Here is a 27,073-nt window from a genome sequence, read left to right as displayed (position 1 = left end):
GCTGTCCTTGAACCTGCGATCTTCCTATCGGAGCCTCCCAAGTATTGGGATTACAGGCATGTGCCCTTACAAGATGTGCCTTTAAGATACTCCAGGTTTAAACATCTTTTTTTTTTTTTTCAATGCTGTGGATCGAACTCAAGGCCTTACGTATGCTAGGCAAGCACTACCACTTGGGCTACATCCTCATTTGACTTAAAGCATCTTAAAACATTTCTTTAAGAAAAATTATTGAGCCAGGTGTGGTGCTGCACGCTTGTAATCCCCGCGCTTGGGAGGCTGAGACAGGAGGATCGCACGGGTTTGAAGCCAGCCTCAGCTACTTAGTGAGACCCTGTTTCCAAATAAAAATATAAAATAGGTCAGAGAGTATAGCCCAGAGGTAGAAGGTTCCACCCCTAGTACCACCCCCCCCCAAAAAAAAAAAACAATAAAAAATAGGGCAGGGGTTGTAGCTCGGAGGTTGAATGCCCCTAGTTCCATCCACAGACCCGCAAAAAAAAAAAAAAAAGAAAAAGAAAAAAAGAAAAATGATTGAAGACAGCATTTCTTCCCTCTCATTTGTTAAATAATTTGCCCTCAGTAACATGAAACTGGAGACCAAGATGAACTAAATTATTTGTTCTTTGTTTTTTGTGTGTGGTACTGGGGATGGAACTTAGGGTCCTTCTGCCTCCGGGCTACTTCCTGACATCTAATTTATTTTTTATTTGGAAATAGAGTCTCACTAAGTAGCTGAGGCTAGCCACATACCTGCAATCCTCCTGTCTCAGTCTCCAAATACTGGCATTACAAGCGTAAGCCACCCCATCAGCTTAAATCATATATTGTAACAGTTGCAATTCTTTTTAAATCTTTGTGTATTATTGGGGACTGAATTCAGGGACAGTCTTCTGAGCTGTACTCACAGCCTTATATTATTGTGAAAAAGGGTCTGCTATGTTGCTGAGGGTGGCCTCGAACTTTGTTTTGTGGTACTGGAGATGGAACCTAGGGGGATTCTACCTCCAAGCCACACCCTCAGTCCTATTTTGTATTCTTTATTTTGAAACAGGGTCTCACAGAGTTGCAGAGGGCCTAAGTAGCTGAGGATGTCCATGAACCATGAACAGCAAATGAACACAAACCTCCCTAATGCTGGGATTACAAGTGTGGCCTTGAACTTTTTTTTTTTTTTTTTGGTGGTACTGGGGTTCCTGGAAGCCCTTCTACCTCTGGGCTACACTCCCAGACCTATTTTTTTTTAATATTTTTTATTTGGAAACAGGGTCTCTTAAGTCAGCACGGCTGTCTTCGAACCTGCGTGATCCTCCTGTCTTCGCCTCCCAAGCTCGGGGATTACAAGTGTGCGCCACCAAGCCTGGCGGCCTTGAACTTTTGATCCTCCTGTCTCAGCCTTCTGAATACTGAGTACTTTATTTTATTTTATTTCATTTTATTTTTTTTGCAGGTATGGGGATGGAACCCAGGGGCATTTGACCTCTGAGCTACACCCCCTACCCTATTTTTTTTAATTATTTATTTATTTATTTATTTATTTATTTATTTATTTATTTTTTGGTGGTACTGGGGTTCCTGGAAGCCCTTCTATCTCCGGGCTACACTCCCAGACCTATTTTTACATTTTTATTTGGAAACAGGGTCTCCTAAGCCAGCGCGCGCGGCTAGCTTCGAACCTGCGCGATCCTCCTGTCTCTGTCTCCCAAGCGCGGGGATTACAAGCGTGCGCCACCACGCCCGGCTAATTCTTTATTTTGAAACCAGGTCTCACTGAGTTGCAGAGGGCATTGCTAAGTAGCTGATCCTCCAGTCTCAGCCTCCGGAATGCTGGGATTACAAGCATGCGCCACCACACCTGGCTATTGAGTACTTAATTTTAAATACTGCTAGTTGCAGAGATGGATTAAGTTAATGATTTAATAAAATAATGGGCTAGTCATGAACCCCTGGAGGATTGTCACATGGTGGGGGGTGTGGATGAAGTGTTAGGTGCGCCAGCCGCACACTTCATAGGGGGTGGGGATAGATAGCTCACTGTTAGCCAGTTTATTTATTTATTTATTTATTTGGGGGTACTGGGGATGGAACCCAGGGGATTTCTACTTCCAGGCTACACTCCCACTTAATATTTTATTTGGAAACAGGGTCTCACTAAGTTGCTGAGAGCCTCATTAAGTAGCTGAGGCTGGCTTTGAACCTGTGCAATCCTCCTGTCTCAGCCTCCCAAGTGCTGGGATTACAAACCTGCGCCTCCACACCAGCTTTGTTAGCTAGTTTAATATGGCATTAAGTGAAAGAACATGACTCTTGCCACATGGCGTACAACATACGCAAACCATTATTAAGTTGTGTAATGATTGCATGTCAGTTGGTACTGTGAGTCTAGCACTCCAAGTAAGGAGACCTTTATGATATTGAAAGCCTGAGTTAAGATTAGTATGAAGCCGGGCGTGGCGGCGCATGCTTGTAATCCAGCATTTGGGAGGCTGAGACCAGAAGATAGTACAGACAGCCTCAGCTACTTAGTGAGGCCCTCCACAACTTAGTGAGATCCTGTTTCAAAATAAAGAAGAAAAAATAGGGCAGGGGGTGTAGCTTGGAGGTCGAATGCCCCTGGGTTCCATCCCCAGACTCGCAAAAAAAAAAAAAAAAAAAAAAAAAAAATTATAGTAGGGATGAACTAAAATGGACATAACTATTAAGAAAGGCCAAATTACATGAAACGGGCTAAAGAACAGAGGTTCTTAGCCGAGCGTGGTGGCGCACGCTTGTAATCCCCACGCTTGGGAGGCTGAGACAGGAGGATCGTGCAGGTTCGAAGCCAGCCTCAGATACTTAGGTTCTCAGCAACTTAGTGAGACCCTGTTTCCAAATAAAATATAAAATGGGTCTGGGAGTATAGCCTGGAGGTAGAAATCCTCTGGGTTCTACCCTCAGTACCACCAAAAAAAAAAAAAAAAAAAAACAAAAAACCAAAGAACAGAGGTCTTAAAGTAGAAGCTACATTAGAAGCATGTGGTGAGTTCGTTGCCTGCATTGCTAGTCCCATCCCTAGAGTTTCCCTGTGAGTCAAGCCTGGGGACTGCAGAATTTGCATTATAACAAGTTCCCAGGTGCTTTTACAAAAGTAGGAAGACTTTTCCATCTTTCTGTCATCTGTGTATAGTAGTGCCAAAGGATGTGAAATGAGCTGTGTTCTAATTGTGTTTTCTTTTTCTTTTTTTCTAGTCCAAGTGATGATAGTAATAGTAACTCAACATGTAACATTGAGGTGGTCAATTCACTGGATATTGAAGAAAGCATTTGGTCCCCTAGGTTTGGTTTGAAGGGCAAAATAGATGTTACAGTTGGTGTAAAAATACATCGAGGTTGTAAAACGAAATACAAGATAATGCCATTGGAACTTAAAACTGGCAAGGAATCAAATTCGATTGAACACCGTAGTCAGGTAGAAATCTTAAAGTTGCATGTGTCATTTATTTATGCATATTGAACCCAGGGCATTCTACCTCTGAGCTATAACTCCATCGTGTGTGTGTGTGTGTGTGTGTGTGTGTGTGTGTGTGTGTGTGTGTGTGTGTGTGTTTTACTGGGGATTGAATATCAAGGGGATTTCTGCATTTGAGTTATGCCCCCAGCCCTATTTTAGTTCTTATTTATTTTTCTTTTTCATAGTACTGGGGATTTAACCCGGAGGCATTCTACCTCTGAGCTATACACACAGACCTTTATTTTTAATTTTGAAATAGATCTTGCTAAATTGTTGAGGCTGGCCTTGAACCTGTGATCCTCCATTCTCAGCCTTCCACCACACCTGGCCACTCCCAGGCCCTCTGAGATGCACCTTCAGCCCATTTATTTATTATTTATTTATTAATTTATTTATTTATTTATTGCAGTACTGGGGATTGAACCCAGGACCATTCTACCTCCAAGCTACAATCTCAGCCCTATTTTTTATTCTTTATTTTGAAATAGTGTCTCGCTGAGTTGCAAAGGGCTTCACTAAGTAGCTGGGGCTGGCTGCAAACCGTGATCCCTCTGTCTCAGCCTCCCCAATCCTGGGATTAGAAGCGTGTGCCACCATGCCCAGCTCTATATTTTTTATTATTTATTTTGAAACTAGGTCTTACTAAGTTGTAGAGGGCCTCACTAAATAGCTAAGGCTAGCCATGAGCCTGTGATCCCCCTGTCTCAGTCTCCCAGGTACTAGGATTATAGGCATGCACCACTAGACCCAGCTCAGCTCTTTTATATTTTTGTTTTGAAACAGGGTTTTGTCAGGTTGCTGGGAGTCTCACTACTTCCCTGAGGTTGGTCTCTAACCGGCCATCCCCCTGTCTCAGCCTCCCAAGTACTGGAATGACAGGCATATGCCATCTGCCCAACTTGTACAATTTTTATATAAAGTTTATATTCAAAGTACTGAATTTTATAATTAGAGATTGAAGAGACTTTCTCTTTTAAATCTTTCTTGCTATTTTTTTCTCTACTTTTGAGCTATACCTGCAGCCCTATTTTATATTTTTCTTTTGAAACAGAGTCTCACTAAATTGTGGAGGACCCTGCTAAGTTGCTGAGGCTGGTCTCAAACCTGTGATCCTTCTGTCGCAGGTTCAAGAATACCAGGATTAGGAAAGCATGCCACCACACCTGCCCTTTTTTTTTTTTTTTTTTTTTTTTTGGTGGTACTGGTAATGGAACCCAGGGTCATTCTACCTCCGGGCTATACTCCCAGTCCTATTTTATATTTTATTTGGAAACAGGGTCTTGCTAAGTTGCTGAGAGCCTCACTGAGTAGCTGAGGCTGGCTTTGAACCTGCACAATCCTCCTGTCTCAGCCTCCCAAGCACGGGGATTACAAGCATGCGCCACCATGCCTGGTCGGTTAAGTCCTTTTGAGGAAGAAAAATCATGCCAAGATAGAAGAAACTCTTTGAAGTAAAAAATTTAAATAGGGGTTGGGGTGTAGATCAGTAATAGTGGCTGCCCTAGAGTGAAGGTCCTAGTTGATTCCCAGCAGCAAAATAAGAAAGGAAAGAAGGATGGAATAAATATGTTTTATACATGAGACTAAAATTAGTCATTTATTTATTTTTTGGTTTTGAGTGTGGTACTGGGGATTAAATCCAGGGGCATTCTACTTTTGAGCCACACCCCCAGCCCTATTTTTTTAATCTTTATTTTGAAACAGTGTCTCACTAAGTAGCTGAGGCTGGCTGTGAACCTGTGGTCCTCTTGTCTCAGCCTCTCAAGTACTGGGATTACAAATGTGCAGCCACCACAGCCTGCTCTAAGAATTAGTTTCAGTATGTAATGTTTTTTGGATTTAAGGACCTTTTTTTCCTTTAGGTTGCCACTTTGATTTGTGCCTTCTAGGCAGAGAAAAGTACTGTATTAAATTTTAACCAGTTGTGGTGGCACACACCTGTAATCACAGTACTTGGGAAGTTGAGGTAGGAGGATTACAGGTTTGAGGCCAGCCTCAGCAACTTAGACTCTCAGAAAATTAGTGAGATCCTGTTTCAAAATAGAAAGGGTTGGGGGTGTAGTTCAGAGGTAGCATGGCCCTGGGTTGAATCCCAGGATCACAAAAACAAAACAAAAAAGCAACTGTCACTCTAAGTTTAAAATGTAGTTCGAAAGCCGGACGTGGTGGCGCACGCTTGTAATCCCAGCATTCGGGAGGCTGAGACCAGAGGATCGCGGTTTGCGGAAAGCCTCAGCTACTTAGTGAGGCCTTTGCAACTCAGACCCTGTTTCAAAATAAAGAATAAAATTTAGGGCTGGAGATGTAGCCCAGGTGTAGAATGCCCCTGGGTTCCATCTCCAGTACTGAAAAAAAAAAATTTATTACTCTTCCTCTTAAATTTTTTCAAAATCTCAATATTTACTAAGAAAATTTATATTTTTTTTACTAAGTAAACCTGATGAACATGAACTACTGGGACCACCCAGGGCATTGCACATGCTAGGTAAGCACAGTACCACTGAATTGCATTCCCAGCCATTTTTATTTATTTTTTGAATTTTCAGGAAAACCACATATGGTGGTACATGCCTGTAATCCTAGTACTTGGAAGGCTGAGACAGGAGGATTGCAAGTTCAAAGATAGCCTCAGCAAGTATGAGACTGTCAGCAACCTAGTGAGACTGTTTTAAAATTTAAAAATGAGGGCTGGGCATGTAGTTCAGAAGTAGAATGCCTCTGGGTTCAAGCCCCAGTGCCAAAAATAAAAAAAAATTGGGGGGGGGCAGAGCTTTGAGAAATTGCTGAGGCTAATCTGAAACTTGTGATTGTCCAAGCAGCTTGGAGTACAGGGGTGGGGTTTGGTACCCACACCTGGCTTGGCTGTTTGATTTTAAACTTTTGTATTGGTTTTAAGATGATGTAGGGAGATGAGTGCTCACTGTTTTTCACCCTGTTTCACACAGGTTGTTCTGTATACACTGCTCAGCCAAGAGAGAAGAGCTGACCCTGAGGCTGGCTTTCTGCTCTACCTCAAGACGGGCCAGATGTACCCTGTGCCTGCCAAGCATCTCGATAAACGAGGTGGGCTGCTGCTCTCCCTTTTGCTTCTCTGGTCCCTCCCTCACTTTGGCTTTTGGTGGTACACTTTTACAACTGACAGTTGGCTCACTGTGATTGCTGTGCCTAAGACAGTAATTTGTAGCTTTGGGTGGTTTTATTTTGCAGTACTGGGTATGGAACCCACAGGAATTCTACCTGTGAGCTACACCTCCAGCCCTATGTTTTTTTTTTGTTGTTGTTGTTTTTTTTTTTTTTTTTGCTTCTAATTTATTTATTTATTTTTGTGGTTCTGCGGATGGAACCCAGGGGCCTTCTCTGAGCTACATTCCCAGACCTTTTTTTTATATTTGTTTGCAAATAGGGTCTCACTAAGTTGTTGAAAGCCCCACTAAGTAGCCTCAGCTGGCTTCGAACCTACACAATCCTCCTGTCTCAGCCTACCAAGTACTGGGATTACAAGTGTGTACCACTATGACCTGTTCCCAGCCCTATTTTTAACTCGTATTTTGAAACAGGGTCTCACTGAGTTGCAAAGGGCCTCACTTTGTAGCTGAGGCTGGCTAAGAACTGCGATCCTCCTGTCTCAGCCTCCCAAATGCTGGGATTACAAGCATGCACCACCATGCTCAGCTTGTTTTTTTTTTTTTTTTTCTTAAGGAATTTTAATAATATACTCTATAGTTGAAAAAATTATTAACCCATTAAGATTTTTTTACACTAAGCCAGGCGTGGTGGCACACACTTGTAATCCCAGCATTCAGGAGGCTGAGACCGGAGGTTCAAGGTTTGCGGACAGCCTCAGCTACTTAGTGAGGCCTTCTGCAACTCAGTGAGACCCTGTTTCAAAATATAGAATAAAAATAGAGAAGGGTGTATAGCCTGGAGGTTGAATGCACCTGGGTTCCATCCCCAGACCCCCCCCCCCAAAAAAAAAAAAAGATTTTATTACACTAAAGTTTATCTTGAGGTTCCAATTTTTTTTTTTTTTTTTTCAATGTGGTGCTAGAGATTGAACCCAGGGGCTTTCTACCTCTGAGCTACACTTGAGCCCTATTTTATTTTTTGTTTTGAAACAGGATCACACTAAGTTGCAGAGGGCCTCACTGTATTGCTGAGGCTGGCCTGGAAACGGATCCTTCTGTCTCAGTCTCACAAGTGCTGGGATTACAAGTGTGTGTTACCAAACCTGGTTAGACTCCTATCTTATATTAGAGATATTCTCTCTCTCTCTTTTCTTTTTTTTTTTTAATTGCAGTACTAGGGATTTAACTGAGAGGCATTCTATCTCCAAGTTACACTTATGTCTGATTTTATTTTTTATTTGGAAACTGTCTCACTAAGTTGCTGAGGCTAGCTTCATATCTGTGATCCTCCTATCTTAGCCTCCCAAATATTGGGATTAAAAGTGTGTACCTGCAGCCGGGTGTGGTGGCGCACGCTTGTAATCCTGGCATTTGGGAGGCAAGAGACTGGAGGATTGCGGATCCGAGACAGCCTCAGCTACCTAGTGAGGCCTTCTGTAACTCAGTGAGACCCAGTTTCAAAATAAAGAATTAAAAAAAAAAGGGCAGAGGGTGTAGCTCGGAGGTCGAATGCCCCTGGGTTCCATCCCCAGACCCGCAAAAAAAAGAAAAAAAAAGTGTGTACCAGCATGCTCAGCTTAGATATTTTTGATACCTCCATTTAGCCTCAGCATTCAACTAATAAAACAGCAGCATCACAATTCTTACTACTTAAGAGATCTTTTCCACTGGGTGTGGTGGCACATGCCTTTAATCCCAGTAATTGAGAGGCTGAGACAGGAGGACAGCAGGTTCGCAGCCAGCCTCAGCAACTTAGGCTTTTAGCAACTTAGTGAGACCCAAATAAAAAATAAGATAGGGCTGGGGCTGTAGCTCAGAAATAGAAGGCCCCTGGGTTACACAAAAAAAAAAAAAAAAAAAAAAAAAAAAAAAAAAATCTAGTGAACAAAACCTTAAAGGAAGTGTACCAAACTAAAATGGACAGTGCTTATCCTATTATAGTGGAAAATGTGCATGTTGTTAATCTGAATGTTTTATTGGTATGGTGGGAAAAATATGATAAACGTTATTAAACTCTAAAAGCCATGTAGCCCTTATTTTTCTCCAATAGAATTATTAAAGCTGAGAAACCAGGTGGCGTTCTTCTTGCTGCACCGTGTTTCCAGAGCGGCTCCTGGAGAAGAACGGACGCAGCTGGCTTCTTTGCCAGAAATAATCGAGGAGGAGAAAACCTGTAAATATTGTTCACAAATGGGCAACTGTGCTCTTTATAGCAGGTAAACACTGTTTCCCCAGAAAACATTATTCGCAGTTTAGTTTAAACGCTATATGACTTATCATTGGAAGCTAGTCTGGCATTAATTAATTTTTTTTTGTGTGTGTGTGGTACTGGGGTTCCTGGAAGCCCTTCTACCTCCGGGCTACACTCCCAGACCTATTTTTACATTTTTATTTGGAAACAGGGTCTCCTAAGCCAGCGCTCGGCTGGCTTCGAACCTGCCCGATCCTCCTGTCTCTGCCTCCCAAGCACGAGGATTACAAGTGTTTACCATCACGCCCGGCTAATGAATTTAATTAATTAATTTTTTGCGGTTCTGGGGATGGACTCGAGGGGTGCATTCTACCTCTGAGCTACACACTCAGCCCTAGTTTTTATTTATTTTGAAACAGGGTCTCACTGAGTTGCAAAGGGCCTCACTATGTAATAGCTGAGGCTGTCCTCGAACCACAATCCTCCTGTCTCAGCCTCCCCAATGCTGGGATTACAAGCATGTGCCACCATGCCTGGCTAATAATGATTTTATTTATTTGTGGTACTAGGGATTGGACCTAGGGGCATTCTACCTCTGAGCTATACCTTAGCCCTATTTTTTTCTTTTTTCTTTTTTGAAAGTGTCTCACTAGGTTAATAAGAGTCTCACCACTTGCTGAGGCTGTCATTTTTTTTTTTTTTTTTTTTTTTTTTTGGTGGTACTGGGGTTCCTGGAAGCCCTTCTACCTCTGGGCTACACTCCCAGACCTATTTTTACATTTTTATTTGGAAACAGGGTCTCCTAAGCCAGCGCGCGCGGCTGGCTTTGAACCTTCGCGATCCTCCTGTCTCTGCCTCCCAAGCGCGGGGATTACAAGCGTGCGCCACCACGCCCGGCTGAGGCTGTCATTTTTTAAAATTTTTTATTGGTGTATTCATACATCATATTGGGGTAAAAAATACTTGTGTCTACATACACGTACACATCACTGATTTAAACCCTACCCAGTTACCACCCCACTCCCTCCCCTTCCCTCCCTCCCTTGCTCGGCTTAGTGGTTGACTTCAATATGTTTAAGTACATTGTGTATTTTAGAGATTTTCCTGAGGCTGTCCTTGAACATGCAATTCTCCTGTCTAAGCCTCCTAAGTCTTGGGATTACAGGTATGTGACATCATACCTGGCTTAGTTTAGATACTAGGGATTGAACATAGGAGCAGTCTACCTCTCAACAGCGCCTTCAGCCTTTTATTTTATTTTATTTTTGCGATACTGGGGATGGAACCTAGGGGCATTCTACCTCTGAGCTATACCCCCAACCCTATTTTTTTTTAAATTCTTTATTTTGAAACAGGGCCTTGCTGAGTTGCAAAGGGCCTCACTAAGTAGCTGAGGTTGTCCACGAACCACAATCCTCCTGTCTCAGCCTCCCAAATGCTGGGATTACAAGATGTCCCACCACGCCTTGCTGGCAAAGGGCTTTCAGCCATGGGAAATCTGGGCCTATAGCACAAACTCATTTTTAAAAAATCTAATATTTTACTCTCGCTGTTTTGTAACATTTGTTTCATATAAAAATGATTTAAGAGCCGGGTGTGGTGGCACACACTTGTAATTCCTATGCTTGGGTAGCTGAGACAGGAGGATCGCACAGGTTTGAAGCCAGCCTCAGCTACTTAGTGAGGCTCTCAGCACTTAGTGAGACCCTGTCTCCAAATAAAATATAGGTCTGGAAATACAGCCTGGAGATAGAAAAGTCCTTGGGTTCCACCCCCAGTACCACCAAAAGACCAAAAAAATATTATTTAAATTAGCAGAGCCAGGCTGAGTCAGGAGGATCGCAAAGGTTCAAAGCCAGCCTCAGATACTTAGTGAGGCTCCTAGCAACTTAGTGAGACCCTGTTTCCAAGTAAAGCATAAAATAGGTCTGGGGGTATAGTCTGGAGGTAGAGGGCCCCTGGGTTCCATCCCCAGTACCCCCCCCCACACACACACATTATTTAAATTAGTAGGAAGTAAAATTGAAACTGAATGATCCTCTATACTTTTAGATTGACTTTCTCATGTTACAGAGCTGGCGTATAAATATTGTGATTTTGGAAATGTTGTAGAAAAAGACCAAACTTGTTGCATATGAAGATAAAGACTTGATAGTACCAAACTTAAGTTGTTTGAGGGATAGTCATTGAAGCAAAATGATGCAGAATGGATTTTTTTTCTCTTTCTCTCTTCTTCTCCCTCTCTCTCTCTCTCTCTCTCTCTCTCTCTCTCTCTCTCCCTCCCTCCCCCTCCCTTTCCTTCCTTCCTTCCTTCCTTCTCCTGGGATTGAAGTCAGGGGCATTCTACTTCTAAGCTACATGCCCAACCTTCTTTTATTTATTTTTTTTAATGAAACAGGGTCTCACTAAGTTTCCAACAATCTTATTAGTTGCTTGAGGTTGACCATGAAACTGCGATTCTCCTGTCTGTCTCTCAGGTACTGGGATTATAGGTGTGCACCACCACTCTGGGCAGAATTTCCTAAACATATTATAAAAAGCCATGTCTTAGCTGGGCATGGTGGCGCACGCTTGTAATCCCAGTACTTGGGAGGCTAAAACAGAAGGATTATGCAGGTTTGAAGCCAGCCTTAGCTACTTAGTGAGGCTCTCAGTAACTTAGTGAGACCCTGTTTCAAACAAAAAAATAAAAATAGGTCTGGGAGTATAGCCCAGAGATAGAAAGTCCCTGGGTTCCATCACAGTGCCAAAAAAAGAAAAGCCATGTCTTATCAAATGTTCAGGTGACATGTAGGAAATACTAGGGACTGTGTTGATGAGTTATGGTGTTCATAACACATGTACTTATTTTAGAAAAGTCTTGTTTTCTACCTACTTAGCTCTAACTTGGAATTCTGTATTTAGAGCAATTGAACAGCCGATGGATTACAGTTCAGTCCCAGCGGCTGTGCTGCCCAGAATAAAAGAAGAAACCCAGCACCTGAAGCAGACACACTTAGAGTATTTCAGCCTTTGGTGTCTGATGTTAACCCTGGAATCACAATCAAAAGACAACAGAAAGAATCACCAAAGTATCTGGTCAATGCCTGCTTCAGAAGTGTAAGTGGTCCTCGTAATACAATAAACGGTCAGTAATCTGTCTTGGGTAGTGTAGTGGCATTTGGAATTCATGATGAATACAGATCATGTAGAAAGTTAAAGATACTTAATTTTATTTGTTGATGACAGCTCTAGATGTCAGTGAAGTGTTTCTAAGTAGAATCATTTGTACATGCGCTGTGTGCTGCAGTCAGTAATGTGTATGTGTTTATATATGTACTGTTTTTCAGTAATGGAGATACAACACTGGGCCTCTCACACGTGCTGGTTGGTATGCGCCTTATACCATACTGAACTATACCTTCCAGTACAGTAATATTTTTAGTAGGTTGATGCCTCAAAAAATTTTTTTCTCTTTTTTTTTTTTTTTTTTTCTTTTTTTTTTTTGCGGTACTGGAGATGGAACCCAGGACCATTCTACCTCCAAGCTATACCCTCTGCCCTATTTTTTATTCTTTATTTTATTTACTTATTTATTTATTTTTGTAGGTCTGGGATAGAACCCAGGGGCATTTAACCTTCAAGCTACACCCCCTGCTCTATTTTTTGTTCTTTATTTTGAAACAGGGGCTCACTAGGTTGCGGAGGGCCTCATTAAGTAGCTGAGGCTGTCTGCGAATGGTGATCCTCCAGTCTCAGCCTCCCAAATGCTAGGATTACAAGCATGTGCCACCATGCCTGGCCTTTTATTTATTTATTTTTCTTGGTGGTACTGGGGTTCCTGGAAACCCTTCTACCTCCGGGCTACACTCCCATACACCTATTTTTTATATTTTTATTTGGAAACAGGGTCTCTTAAACCTCCTAAGACTTAAACAGGGTCTCTTAAGTCTCTTAAGGGCTGACTTCGAACCTGTGCGATCCTCCTGTCTCAGCCTCCCAAGCGCGGGGATTACAAGCTTGCACCACCATGCCCAGCTATTCTTTATTTTTTGAAACAGGGTCTCACTAAGTTGTGGAGGGCCTCACTAAGTAGCTGAGGCTGTCCAGGAACAATCCTCTGGTCTCAGCCTCCTGAATGCTGGGATTCCAAGTGTGTGCCATCACGGCCAGCTTATTCTTTATTTTGAAACAGAGTCTCACTGCGTTACAAAGGGCCTCACTAAGTAGCTGAGGATGTCCGTGAACTTCGATCCTGTCTCAGCATCCCAAATGCTGGAATTACAAGCATACAACACCAAGCCTGTCCCTCAATTTTATTTCTTATTTGAAAACAGAGTCTCACTAGGTTGCAAAGAGTCTTCTTATGTTGCTGAGGCTGTCTTTGAATCTGTGATCTTCCTGTCTCCCTGTCTCAGCCTCATAAGTAGCCGTCCCACCCAGTTTAAATTTTTTTTTTTTTTTTTTTTTTTTTTTTTTTTTTGTGGTACTGGGGCTGGAACCCAGGGGCTTTCTACCTCCGGACTATACTTCCAAACCTATTTTATATTTTATTTGGAAACAAGGTCTATGTAGTTACTGACTGAGAGCCTCACTAAGTAGCTGAGGCTGGCTTCCAGCCTATACCCATCCTCCTGTCTCAGCCTCCAAGCTTGTGGATTACAAGCATGTGCCACTACACGCGGTTAAATTTTTAGTACTAATATTAAAAAGCTTAGCTAGAGCCAGGCTTGGTAGGAGGCTGAGACAGGAGGATTGCAAGTTTGAGATCAGCTTCAGCAACTTGACGAGACTCTCAGTAATCTAGTGAGACCCTGTTGCAAAATAAAAATAAATAAATAAATAAATAAATAAATAAATAAATAAATAAATAAATAAAAATAAAAATAGTGCCAGGCGTGGTGGCCCATGCCTGTAATCCCAGCGCTTGGGAGGCTGAGACAGGATCACGCAGGTTCAAAGCCAGCCTCAACTGGTTTAAGACACCCTGTTTCCAAATAAAATATAAAATAGTGTAGCCTGGAGGTAGAAGGCCCCTGGGTTCCATTCCCAGTACCACCAAAAAAAAAAAAAGGAATATGAGTGTAGCTTGGAAATAAAATGCCTATAGGTTCAACACCTAGTACTGTAAAAAGAAAAAAAGAAAAAAAAGCTTAGCCAGAGCTTGGCATGATGGTGGCACATACCTGTAATCCCCATACTTGGGAGGCTGAGATAGGATCAGGTTTGACGCCAGTCTCAACAAATTAGCGGAACCTTTTTCAAAATAAAGAATAAAATAGGGTGAGGGGGTTAGCTCAGATATAGAATACCCCTGGGTTATATCTCCAGTGCCACATAAGCAAAACAAAACAAAAAACTAAGGTTTTTCTTTGCTGGGTGTGGTGGCGCACACTTGTAATCCCAGTGTTTAGGAGGTTGAAACAGGAAGATCACACAGGTTCGAAGCCAGCCTCAGCTACTTAGTGAGGCTCTCAGCAACTCAGACCCTGTTTCCAAATAAAATATATAATAGGTCTGGGAGTGTAGCCCAGAGTTAGAAAGCCCCTGGGTTCCATTCCTGGTACCACAAAAATAAATAAATAAATAAATAAATAAATAAATAAATAAATAAATAAATGGTTTTTCTTTTTTCATTTTAGAGGGATTGTTTATTTAGTACTTCTAACATGTTACTGTATCTACATGTTAAAATGTGGAAAATGTAAAAAGAACAGACTCAATATTTGCATTAGTTTTCAGAGGCCAGATAAACAGATTATTGAAAAGTATAAACATAATATTCAAAAATATGATGTGTTAGTTTTTTCTTTCTATTCCTTAGGGAAAAAAATGGTAACTGCATTGGAAATCTGATCAGAACAAAACACGCAGAGCGAGCCTGTGATGGACAATATTTACATAATTTCCAGCGTAAAAATGGTGCCATACCTGTCACAAATCTAATGGCAGGTGACAGGATTATTTTAAGCGGAGAAGAGAGAACCTTGTTTGCCTTGTCTAGGGGATATGTGAAGGAGCTTGACAAGACAACGGTAACCTGTTTATTAGATAGGTAATGGAATGCCACTATTTTGATAACAGCTTTATTGTTAAATAACTTGTGTACCATAGAATCCATCTAATTAAAGTATACAGTTTTATGGCTTCTTATATATTCAAAGAGTTGACCAGGTTGGGTAGCCTATGCCTGTATTCCTAGCTACTTGGGAGGCTGAAGCAGAAGGATTGAAAATTGAAGGCCAGCCTCTTCCTCTTTTTTGGTGCTGATACTGGGAATAGAATTCAGGGCCTTGGGCATGCCAGGAAGCACTCCACTACGGAGCTATATGTTTTTTTTGGTGGTGTTGGTACTGGGGCTCCTGGAAGCCCTTCTACCTCTGGGCTACACTCCCAGACCTATTTTTTATTTTTGGTGGTACTGGAGGTGAAACCCAGAGGCTTTCTACCTTTGGGCTATACTCCCAGACCTATTTTATATTTTATTTCGAAACAGGGTCTCACTAAGTGGCTGAGGCTGGCTTTGAATCTGTGTAATCCTCCTGTCTCAGCCTCCCAAGTGCTGGGATTACAAGTGTGTGCCACCACACCCAGCTGACCTATTTATTTTTATATTATTTTTATTTGGAAACAGGGTCTCTTAAGCCAGCAAGGCTGGCTTCAAACCTGCGCAATCTGCCTGTCTCCACCTCCCAAGCATGGGGATTACAAGTGTGCACCACCACGCCTGGCTCCATAGCCCTTTTTTATTTTTATTATTATTATTATTATTATTATTATTATTATTATTTATTTATTTATTTTTATTTATTTTTTTTTTTTTTGGTGGTACTGGGGTTCCTGGAAGCCCTTCTACCTCCGGGCTACACTCCCAGACCTATTTTTACATTTTTATTCGGAAACAGGGTCTCCTAAGCCAGCGCGCGCAGCTGGCTTTGAACCTGCGCGATCCTCCTGTCTGCCTCCCAAGTGTGGGGATTACAAGCGTGCGCCACCACGCCCGGCTCCATAGCCCTTTTTTAAAATCTTAAACTTTTTTGTGATATTGTGGATTGGACTCAAGGGCACTCTACCTCCAAGCTACACTTCTAACCCTGTTTTATTATTTATTTATTTATTTACTTTTGGTGGTAGTGGGGATGGAACCCAGCATATTCTACCTCCAAACTACATCCCCAGCCCTATTTTTTATTCTTTATTTTGAAACAGGGTCTCACACTGAGTTGCGAAGGGCCTCACTAAGTAGCTGAGGCTGGCCACGAACCTTGATTCTCCTGTCTCAGCCTCCCAAATGCTGGGATTACAAGCGTGCGCCACCACGCCCGGCTTTTTTTTTTTTTTTTAATTTTGAAGTAGGGTCTTGCTAAGTTGCTGTGACTGGTCTCAAACCTGCCATCTTCCCATCTCAGCCTCCCAAGTACTGAGTATGCAATTTTGTGCCAAAATTAAATCTTAAATTTTATTTTATTTGATTCTAGGGATTGAGCCCAGTGGCATTATGCCTCTGGGTTATACCCCAGCCCTTTTTATTTATTTATTTTTGTGTGTGTGGTAATAGGGATGTAACCCAGAGGCATTCTACCTCTGGGCTGCATTCCCAGACCTGTTTTATATTTTCTTTGGAAACAGGGACTCACTAAGTTGCTGAGGTCCTCACTAAGTAGCTGAGGCTGGCTTCACACCTGTGTGATCCTCCTGTCTCAGCCTTCCAAGTACTGGGATTACAAGTGTGTGCCACCAGATCCGGCTCCCAGCCCTTTTTATTTAATTAATTTATTTTTTGTGGCACTGGAGATTGAAGCCAGGGGTATTCTACCTCCAAGCTACATTCCCCAGCCCTATTTTTTATTCTTTATTTTGAAACAGGGTCTCACTAAGTAGTGGAGGGTCTCACTAAGTAGCTGAGGCTGGCCATGAACCTGTTATCCTCCTGTCTCAGCCTCCCAGGTACTGGGATTACAAGGGTGCGCCACCACGCCTGGCGTTAGACAACCTGGTAATCCCGCTCTCTGGAGGTCACCACTGATGCTGAACTTAGTGCAGAGACCAGATTGTCCTAGCACACTATAGCTTAGAGCTGGACTTTGCGATCTTCCCATTCCGGCCCCCTGCTGAGCTGGCTTAATTTTATTTTATTTTGTTGTAGTACTGGGGATTGAATCCTCTAAGCTAGATCCTCAGCCCTATTTTATTTTATTTTATTTTATTTTATTTTATTTTATTTTTGTGGGTCTGGGGATGGAACCCAGGGGGCATTCGACCTCCGAGCTACACCCCGTGCCCCATTTTTTTATTCTTCATTTTGAAACCGGATCTCACTAAGTTGCAGAGGGCCTCACTAAGTAGCTGAGGCTGTCTGCGAACCATGATCCTCAGGTCTCAGCCTCCCGAATGCTGGGATTACAAGCGTGTGCCACCACGCCCGGCTAATCCCCAGCCCTATTTTAGATTTTATTTTGAAACAGGGTCTTGCCTAATTATTGCACACTTTTATTTGTTGTTGTTGTTTGTTTTTGGCTTTTTTTGGTCTGTTCTTGGGATTGAACCCAGGGGTAGTCTACCTCTAAGCCACACCCCAAGATCTACTTATTTTTTATTTTGAAACAGGATCTCGCTAAGATCCTCAGGCTGGCCTCAAACATGCAGTCCTCTTGCCTTAGCCTCTTAGCTTCCCAAATATTGGGATCACAAACCTGGGCCATATGGCTTAATAATTAATTAATTAATTTATTTATTTATTTATTTTGTCGTACTGGGGTTCCTGGAAGCCCTTCTACCTCCAGGCTACACTCCCAGACCTATTTTATACATTTTATTTGGAAACAGGGTCTCTTAAGCCAGTGCAGCTGACTTCAAACCTGTGCGATCCTTCACCTCCCAAGTGCGGGGATTACAAGTGTGCGCCACCACACCCAGCTGGCTTAATAATTTTTAAAACAGGGTCTTGTTAAATTGCCCAGGTGACTTTTTTTTTGTGGGGGGAAGGTTAGCCATTTTAATAGTTATACTGGCTTATTAATTCTTGTAGTATATAGCAGTATGTTTTTTTACAGACTGTATGAAAAGATAAGCATTCATATGTATATGTTTTGCTGTTTTAGGAACTTGTCGGTACTCCCAGAATCGATTTTGTTCAGATTAGACCAGGAAGAAAAAAATTGTGACATAGATGCCCCATTAGGAAATCTCTCTAGACTGATGGAAAACACGTCTATCAGGTGTGTAACAATGAATGATTGTCAATTTTTTCCCAATTTTCTAAGGCATATTACTAAAATAATTTTTTCCTTTTCAGCAAAAAGCTTCGAGAATTAATCATTGACTTTCGTGAACCTCAGTTTATACCCTTCCTCAGTTCTGTCCTTCCACATGATGCAAAGGACACAGTTGCTAGCATCCTAAAGGGTACGGTGTAACCACTACTTGGATTCATCTTCCTTGGTTCTATTTGTAATTTAAACTACATCATAGTCTAATTTCTCTCTCTTTTTTTTTTTTTTTTGGGCTGGTCTGGGGATGAACCCAGGGGCATTCTACCTCTGAGCTACACCCCCTGCCTTATTTTTTATTCTTTATTTTGAAACAGGGTCTCACTGAGCTGCAAAGGGCCTCACTAAGTAGCTGAGGCTGGCTTCAAACTTGTGTGATCCTCCTGTCTCAGCCTCCCAGCACTGGAATTATAAGAGTGTGCCACCATGCCTAGCTTTATTCTTTATTTTATTTTATTTTATTTTATTTTTTGTGGTACTGCGAATGGAACCCATAGGCTTTCTACCTCCGGGCTATACTCCCAGACCTATTTTATATTGTATTTGGAAACAGGTCTCACTAAGTTGTGGAGGGCCTCACTAAGTAGCTGACGCTGTCCATGAACCAGGATCCTTCAGTCTCAGCCTCCTGAATGCTGGGATTACAAGTGTGTACCACCATGTCCAGCTAATTTCTTAATAATTGATTAGACTTGGAATTATAGTGCTTAAATAGTTATTTGGAAGTATTTTTATATATCCTTAAAAGCCACCATAGCATTGTATTGTTGTAATTATTGTTATTATTATTTGGTATGGGGATTGGACCAAAGGGATTCTACCTTTGAATTACATCTCCAACCCTTTTTATTTATTTTGAAATGGGGTCTCATTAAATTGCTGAAGATGGCCTCAATCCTGTGATCTTCCTCTCTCAGGCTCCCAGGTTCTGAGATTACTGGTGTGTGCCTATACCTAGCTAACATTATTTTTACTTTGAAAATATGTACTTGAAGCCAGGTGTGTAATCCCAGTATTTGAGAGGCTGAGACAGGAGGATCCACAGATTCTTGGCCAGCCTCAGGTACCTAGGCCCTCCGCAACACAGTGAGACCCTGTTTCGGTTTCTTTTTTTTGTAGTACTGGGGATTGAATCCAGTGGCATTCTACCTCTGAGCTACACCCCCATCCCTATTTTTTATTGTTTATTTTGAAGAATATTTTAAAATATTTTGAAGAATATTATAAAGAATAAAAAATAGGTCTGAGGGTGAGGCTCAGTAGTAAGATGTCCCTGGGTTCAACCACAGTACCACAAAAAAAAAAAAAAAGAAAATATGTACTGAAGAACAATCTTAGAGACTGCTTAAAAATAAATAAATAATAAAATAAAATAGTGATTTGCTGGGCGTGGTGGCGCAAGCTTGTAATCCCCACACTTGGGAGGCAGAGATAGGAGGATCACGCAGGTTCAAAGCCAGCCTCGCTGGCTTAAGAGACCCGCTTTCCAAATAAAAATATAAAATAGGTCTGGGAGTGTAGCCCAGAGGTAGAAGGGTTCCATCCCCAGTACCACACACACACACACACACACACACACACAAAAAAAAAAATAGTGAGTTTGAGCTGGGGCTGGTGGTATCCACTTGTAATCCCAGTATGTGGGAGGCTGAAGTTGGAGGATCATTAGTTCAATCTAGTCATAGCAATTTAGACCTTATTGGTCTAAGGGCTGGGGGTATAGCTCAGAGGTAGAGTGCCCCTGGGTTCAGTTCCCAGCATCACACAAACAGACAAAAAACTGAATTTGTTCACTGAAATTCAATATTCTTTTTCTTGTTGTTGTTTTTATTTTAAATGTAGGTTTGAATAAGCCTCAGAGACAAGCAATGAAAAAGGTTCTTCTTTCAAAAGACTACACACTCATCGTGGGTATGCCTGGCACAGGAAAAACAACTACAATTTGTACTCTTGTAAGGTTATTATTTTGCTTGCAGCATACGTACATCAGCTTACATCTACATCAGCTTCTCTTCAGTTCAGAGAATGTGATATTTGATACCACAAGGGCTGAATTTTCATTCAAAATCTTTCAAGATTTTTAGAATGACATTAGAAATAACCCTGAGTCATAAATATTTGTAACCATGTTTTAGATTTCTTGCATTTGGAATTTTTAAGGATTTTTCTGTTAGTGGTATGTGATATGTTTCACTGTATGTTTTTCTTTTCCTTTACAAATGATACATTATATAGAGGTGGTTGAAATAGAGTTTCGTGTGTGTGTGTGTGTGTGTGTGTGCGCGCACGCGCGTGTGTGTGTGCACACGTGATACTGAGGATTGAGCTCAGCGATATTCTACCTCTGAGCTATACCTTGAGCCCTATGTTAATTTCTATCTTGGAACAGGATCTCACTAGGTTAATGAGAGTCTTATTACTTGCTAGACTGTCCTTAAAGCTGTGATCTTCCTGTCTCAGCCTCCTGAGTACTGGGAATGTGGATGTGCACCATACCCAGCTTAGATTTTTTTATTATGATGTAATAATGGCGACAAATGTTTGTTGGTTCATAATGTGTGCCAGACACATTAAAAGTTGATTTATATATACATATACATATACATATATATCTATTTGCAAAACTGGGGATTGAACCCAGGTGCGTTCTACCTCCAAGCTACACTCTCAGCCCTATTTTATTTATATTTTTTGTGGTATTGGAGATGGAACTCAGGGTCATTCTACCTTTGAGGTACATCTCAAGCCCTATTTTTATTCTTTATCTTGAAACAGGGTCTCACTGAGTTGGAAAGGGCCTCACTAAGTAGCTGAGGCTGGCTTCGAACCTGTGCGATCCTCCTGTCTCAGCCTCCCAAATGCTGGGATTACAAGCATGCACCACTACACCCGGCTATTTTTTTTATTTTGAAACAAGGTCTCACTAAGTTGCAGGAGGACCTCACTAAGTAGCTGAGGCTGGCCGCTAACCTTCAATCCTCCTGTCTCAGCCTCCCAAGTAATGGGATTACAACCATGAACCACCACACTGGGATGATATGTATTCAATTTTATTGTCAGTTAATTAAGAACATATAGTAGGCGTGGTGGCATACATTTATAATCCCAGCATTCAGGAGGCGGAGACCAGAGGATCATGGTTTGTAGATGGCTTCAGCTACTTAGTGAGGCCCTTTGCAACTCAGTGAGACCCTATTTTAAAAATAAAGGATAAAGCCGGGCATGGTGGCGCACACTTGTAATCCCCACACTTGGGAGGCAGAGGGAGACAGGAGGATCACACAGGTTTGAACCCAGCCGCACTGGCTTAAGAGACCCTGTTTCCAAATAAAAAATATAAAATAGGTCTGGGAGTGTAGCCCGGAGGTAGAAGGGTTTCCAGGAACCCCAGTACCACCAATAAACAAACAAACAAATAAATAATAATAAATGGTATAGTTCGGAGGTCAAATGCCCCTGGGTTCCATCCCTGGTACTGCAAAGAATAAAAAAAAGTAATAATGCTATATAATTTTCATACAATAATTTGGCCATATAATTTTTTTAAATTTACCTTTCTTCAGCTCCTATATACACTTTCTATTGACCATTCTAGTTCTGTGAAAAAAGATATATAAACGTGCTAAAAATTATTTGCAATTAAATGTAATTCTGATTTTCTTTCTCACCCACTATTAGGTAAGAATCCTCTATGCCTGTGGGTTTAGTGTTTTGTTGACCAGCTATACTCATTCTGCTGTTGACAATATTCTTTTGAAGTTAGCCAAGTTTCAAATAGGATTTCTGCGTTTGGGTCAGATTCAAAAGGTTCATCCAGATATCCAGAAATTTACAGAGGAGCACATTTGCAGATCAAAGTCCATTAAGTCCTTAGCTCTTCTAGAAGAACTTTATAATAGCCAAGTAAGTACAATTACTGTATGATAATACTGACAGTAATTTCCATGGCTAGAATGAGAGGAGAAATGATGCTCTGGAAAATTTAGTCACTTTGGTCAAATCTACATGTGATTAATTTCATTCACCACAGGGCCGGTTTACTTATGTTAAATTTGTTGCTTCTCACAGAACTAAAGTGATATTTTTGGTTATTATTCAGGGCTTCTAGTTTTAGATATCCTGGGAAACAACTAATCATTAAGATTTTTTTGTAAGTTTAAATCAGAAGCAGTGATAATGAAGTTGCGATAAGTATTTCTAGACTTCAATATAGAATATGATTTTGTTGTTGTTGTTGTTGTTGTTATTTTGGTGCTGGGACTTGAACCCAGGAACCATTTTACCTCCAAGCTATACTCCCTACCCTATTTATTTATTTGTTTGTTTGTTTATTTTTGTGGTCTTGGGGATTTAACCCAGGAATGTTTTGTCTTTGAGCTACACCCCAGCCTACCTACTTATTTGTTTATTATTATTATTATTATTTTTGTGTGTGGTGCTAGGGATTGAACTCAGGGGCATTCTACCACCGAGCTACACCCCCAGCCCGATTTTTTTATACTTTATTTTGAAACAGGTGCTCACTAAGTTGCAGAGGGCCTCGCTAAGTAACTGAGGCTGGCCACCAACTCGAATCCTCCTGTCTCAGCTTCCCAAGTACTAGGATTACAAGCATACTACCATACCCGGCTCGCCTTTTTATTTTTTGAAACTGAGTCTTGCTATGTTGCTGACTGTCTTTCTAAGTTTTTGAGGCTGACTGAAGCTATGCTCCTCCTATCTCAGCTTCCTAAATACCAGTATTACAGATGTGGGCTAACATGCCTAGCTGTGTTTAGAAAATTTGCTTGATTTTTTTTATTTGGTAGAAAAATACTTAAAAATAAATTTTACATTGTATTGGAGGGTTCCTGCTGCTAGGGGACAAAAATATGTTTTTAATAATATTTATTTATTTGCCGGGCATGGTGGCGCACGCTTGTAATCCCTGTGCTTGGGAGGCAGAGACAGAGGATCACGCAGGTTTGAAGCCAGCCTCACTGGCTTAAGAGACCCTGTTTCCAAATAAAATATAAAATATGTCTGGGAGTATAGCCCGTAGGTAGATGGGTTCCATCCCCAGTACCACCAAAAATAAATTTAAATATTTATTTATTTATTTATTTATTTATTTATTTATTTATTTATTTATTTTGCAGTGCTGGGGATGGAACTCAGGGGCATTCTTCCTCTGAGCTATACCCCCCAGCCCTGTTTTTTTTTTTTTTTAATTTAGTAAGTGTTTTTATTTTTTGAAACAGGGTTTCACTGAGTTGCCAAGGGCTTGGCTAAGTAGCTGAGACTGTGCGAATCTGAATGCTAGGATTACAAGCGTGTGCCACCACACCCAGCTAATATTTATTTATTTTTTGTGGTACTAGGTACTGAACCTAGAGGCATCCTATCTCTGATCTATACCCCCAGTCATATTTTGTTTTTATTTTAAAACAGGGTCTCAGTAGATTGATGAGACTCTCGCTGCTTGCTGAGATTGTCCTTGAATCTGCAATCCTCCTGTCTCAGCTTTCAGAGTACTCAGATTAAAGGCATGCACCACCATACCTGGCTGCATTGTTTATTTTTCAATTTCAAAAACGGGAAAGAAGTTAAGACCAATGGTGGTAAACACCTGTAATCCTAGTACTCGGTAGGCTGAGACAGGATGATCAGAGGTTCAAGGCCAGCTTCAGCAATTTAGCAAGACCCTTTTCAAAATAAAATAAGGCTGGGTATAGCTCAGAAGTAGAAAACCCCTGGATTCAACCCCTAATTACCCCCCCAAAAAAAAGGGAAAAAAGTACATTTTTTTTGCATATTACGAAACCTATCTTCTTTGTTTTCAGCTTATAGTTGCAACAACATGTATGGGAATAAACCATCCAATATTTTCCCGTAAAAGTTTTGACTTTTGTATTGTGGATGAAGCCTCTCAAATTAGCCAACCAGTTTGCTTGGGGCCACTTTTTTTCTCTCAGAAATTTGTGTTGGTAGGGGATCATCAGCAGCTTCCTCCCCTGGTGCTAAACCGGGAAGCAAGGTAGGCAAACATTTACCTTTTATTGTGTTGTGTTTCATTTTTATAGAGATTGGTTCTCCCTATGTTGCCCAGGCTGAGCTTGAACTCCTTGGCTTAAGCGATTCTCCTGTTTCAGCCTCCCAAGAACCTGGGACTACAGATGCATACCAGCATGTCTGGCTTTATGTTTTTATTTTATTTATTTATTTATTTATTTTTATTATTATTTTTTTTGTGTGTGGGGGTCTGGACATGGAACCCAGAGGCATTCGACCTCTGAACTACACCCCCTGTCCTATTTTTTATTCTTTATTTTGAAACCTGGTCTCACTGAGTTGCAGAGGGCCTCACTACGTAGCTGAGGCTGTCCGCGAACCGCCATCCTCCGGTCTCAGCCTCCCGAATGCTGGGATTACAAGCGTGCGCTACCACGCCCGGCTAGCTTTATGTTTTAGTTTTATTTATGTATTTATTTTTTTAAGAGGGAACCTATTTCAATATTTCTAAGCTGTAAAATATGAGGAACTGAAGTATGAAAGTTATCACATTAGATGTCACATACAGACAGTAATGCTTAACATTGTCTTACTGGCTTTATATCATCCATACATATATAAGCAACTTTGAATCTTTATTAAGCAAACATTTTTTCATATACTGCCTTTTCTTTATCTTTGTATGCCTTAATTTTTTGTTTGACTTCAGCAGTTCTGCCTGGCTGGCTTTATCTTCTTATGCTATCTCCTGAGCTTTCTTAGATCAGCCAATGCCTGATTATATTCTTTTAATGCTTGATGTCCTTGAGCTCTGCAGTACAGTGCTTTTGTATTTGATGGGTTCATTTTAGGAGCCTTCAAACAACTATCCACTGCTCCCTGCCAATTTGACATCTTCAGTTTACAAGCACCGATATTCAGCACACAGCTTAGGCTGGATATCTGCTTTCTTTCCTTTTTTTTTTTTTTTTTTTTTCTTTCAGGTCTGGGGATGGAACCCAGGGGTATTCGACCTCTGAGCTACACCCCCTGCCCTATTTTTTTTATTCTTTATTTTGAAACAGGGTCTCACTAAGTTGCAGAGGGCCTCACAAAGTAGCTGAGGCTGTCCATACAGCACCATGCCTGGCTGTTTTTTTGATAAAAGCCTATGAAAACTCCACATATCTTAAAACCTTTGTGTGTGTTTTTTAATGGCCATCTCACAGTTCTGGGATTTGAAAAAAGTATTTCCAATGTTTTTCAAATCTTCTGTTAATAATAAAATTTTATGTACATCTTTTAAACCTATATCTGCATCCTCAGGGAAATCTGAATGCCTAACACCAGATCCATCTTTTGGGAATATTCCCCAATCATCTACTTCTTTCAATTCTCCACATTCTGCAATAACACACAATTTGGCAGGTTTTTCACCATTGACTTCTACATTTTCCCTATTCCTTTAATTATTTGGTCAAATACCACATGTTGCCCATCCAAATGAGGATTTGGAACTGTTGTGATAAAGAACTGAGAACCATTTGTATTGGGGCCTGCATTTACCATACACAATAAACCTTATATGCTTATAATAGAAATTTTCATTTTCAAATTTTTCACCATAAATACTTTATCCACCTATCCCATTCTGATTTGAGAAAACTCCACCCTGAATCATAAATGTCTTAAATTTTTTTTCTTAAGTGGTTCTGGAGGCGGAACCCAGGGACATTTGACCTGTGAGCCACACCCCCTGCCCTATTTTTTATTCTTTATTTTGAAATAGGGTCTCACTGAGTTGCAAATGGCCTCACTAAGTAGCTGAGGCTGGCCACAAACTTTCTGTCTCAGCTTCCCAAATTCTGAGATTTTAAAAGATTGTTGACCATGCCCGGCTGCCTGATTCTTTTACAATATTAGTGTACTCATCAGCCTGAATTTGATTTATTGGCAGAGCTCTTGGAATGAGTGAAAGCTTATTCAAGAGGCTGGAGCAGAAGAAGAACGCTGTGGTACAGTTAACCGTGCAGTACAGGATGAACAGGTATCGTCAGCAGTGGCAGCAGTGAGTGGTTTTTACATTTATTTTCTTCTATGTAAACTAAGATCATTTCTTGTAATTCTCTTAGTAAAATTATGTCCTTAAGTAATAAGCTGACGTATGAAGGAAAGCTGGAGTGCGGATCAGACAAAGTGGCGAATGCAGTGATAAGTCTACCTCAGCTGAAAGATGTGAAGCTGGAACTGGAATTCTATGCCGATTATTCTGATAGTCCTTGGCTGAGTGGAGTATTTGAGCCAACCAATCCTGTTTGTTTTCTTAATACAGACAAGGTAAAAATATTTTTTTTTCTTTTTGTGTCCTATTAGCATATGCTTCATTTGAGCTTCCATATTAAGGCAAAACTGGTGTGCACTTTTTTTTTTTTTTCAGTACTGGAGATTGAACCCAGGAGCATTCTACATCTGAGTTACACACACACACACACACACACACACACACACACACACACACACCTCTATTTTATCTTTTATTTTGAAACAGGGTTTCACTAAATTGGGGAGAGCCTTGCTAAATGCTGCCCTTGATCCTGATATCCTCCTGTCTCAGCCTCCCAAATACTGGAATTACAGACATGGGCCACATCTGGTTCTCTGAAGCTTTATCTAAGTAGCAAATCTCATCAGAATTCTAAATAAAGCATATTGAAAAAAAGAAAAAAGCCAGACATGGTGATGCATGCCTATAATCCCAGTTCTTGGAAGGCCGAGACAGGAAATTCACAGGTTGGAAGTCAACCTCAGCAACTCAGTGAGGCTTGCATCAACTTAATAAGTCTCTGTTTCTACTTAGGTTCCAGCACCAGAACAAGTTGAAAAATGTGGTGTGAGCAATATAACAGAAGCCAGACTCATAGTTTTTCTGACCTCAATGTTTATTAAGGTAATTTATAATTTTCAAGGTTATTAATATTAAGGTACAGAGTAATGAATATTAATGGGCTGTAAGAAACTTAAGATCTGCTTTTAACCTTTATTAGATAAG

The 27,073-nt window shown here is 41.0% G+C and overlaps 1 protein-coding gene and 1 pseudogene across 2 annotated transcripts in view; one reads left to right on the top strand and one right to left on the bottom strand.

The window, feature by feature from the left end:
• Positions 1 to 27,073, top strand: part of DNA2 (DNA replication helicase/nuclease 2) — a gene marked incomplete at its 3' end in the record, with an annotated part of 45,518 nt that overhangs the window by 13,901 nt on the left and 4,544 nt on the right. The window contains exons 6-18 of the mRNA XM_080695065.1: positions 3,229 to 3,448; positions 6,436 to 6,553; positions 8,666 to 8,831; positions 11,711 to 11,905; positions 14,610 to 14,840; positions 17,887 to 18,003; positions 18,081 to 18,190; positions 19,897 to 20,006; positions 21,733 to 21,957; positions 23,877 to 24,070; positions 25,982 to 26,071; positions 26,157 to 26,361; positions 26,882 to 26,971. Coding sequence (XP_080551191.1) covers positions 3,229 to 3,448; positions 6,436 to 6,553; positions 8,666 to 8,831; positions 11,711 to 11,905; positions 14,610 to 14,840; positions 17,887 to 18,003; positions 18,081 to 18,190; positions 19,897 to 20,006; positions 21,733 to 21,957; positions 23,877 to 24,070; positions 25,982 to 26,071; positions 26,157 to 26,361; positions 26,882 to 26,971 — 2,071 coding nt within the window. The remainder of the gene's footprint in view (positions 1 to 3,228; positions 3,449 to 6,435; positions 6,554 to 8,665; positions 8,832 to 11,710; positions 11,906 to 14,609; positions 14,841 to 17,886; positions 18,004 to 18,080; positions 18,191 to 19,896; positions 20,007 to 21,732; positions 21,958 to 23,876; positions 24,071 to 25,981; positions 26,072 to 26,156; positions 26,362 to 26,881; positions 26,972 to 27,073) is intronic.
• On the bottom strand, positions 24,684 to 25,705 carry LOC308262514 (peptidyl-prolyl cis-trans isomerase D-like; annotated as a pseudogene). The gene is made up of 2 exons: positions 25,161 to 25,705; positions 24,684 to 24,979 (listed from the first exon to the last, which is right to left on the bottom strand). The product of its transcript is annotated as a peptidyl-prolyl cis-trans isomerase D-like (transcript).

Source organism: Muscardinus avellanarius (assembly GCF_963383645.1).
Source record: "Muscardinus avellanarius genome assembly, chromosome: 4".
Taxonomy (NCBI): Eukaryota; Metazoa; Chordata; class Mammalia; order Rodentia; family Gliridae; genus Muscardinus; species Muscardinus avellanarius.
The sequence above is the reverse complement of the archived record's forward strand: the minus strand, read 5'-3'. Positions and strand labels throughout refer to the sequence as shown.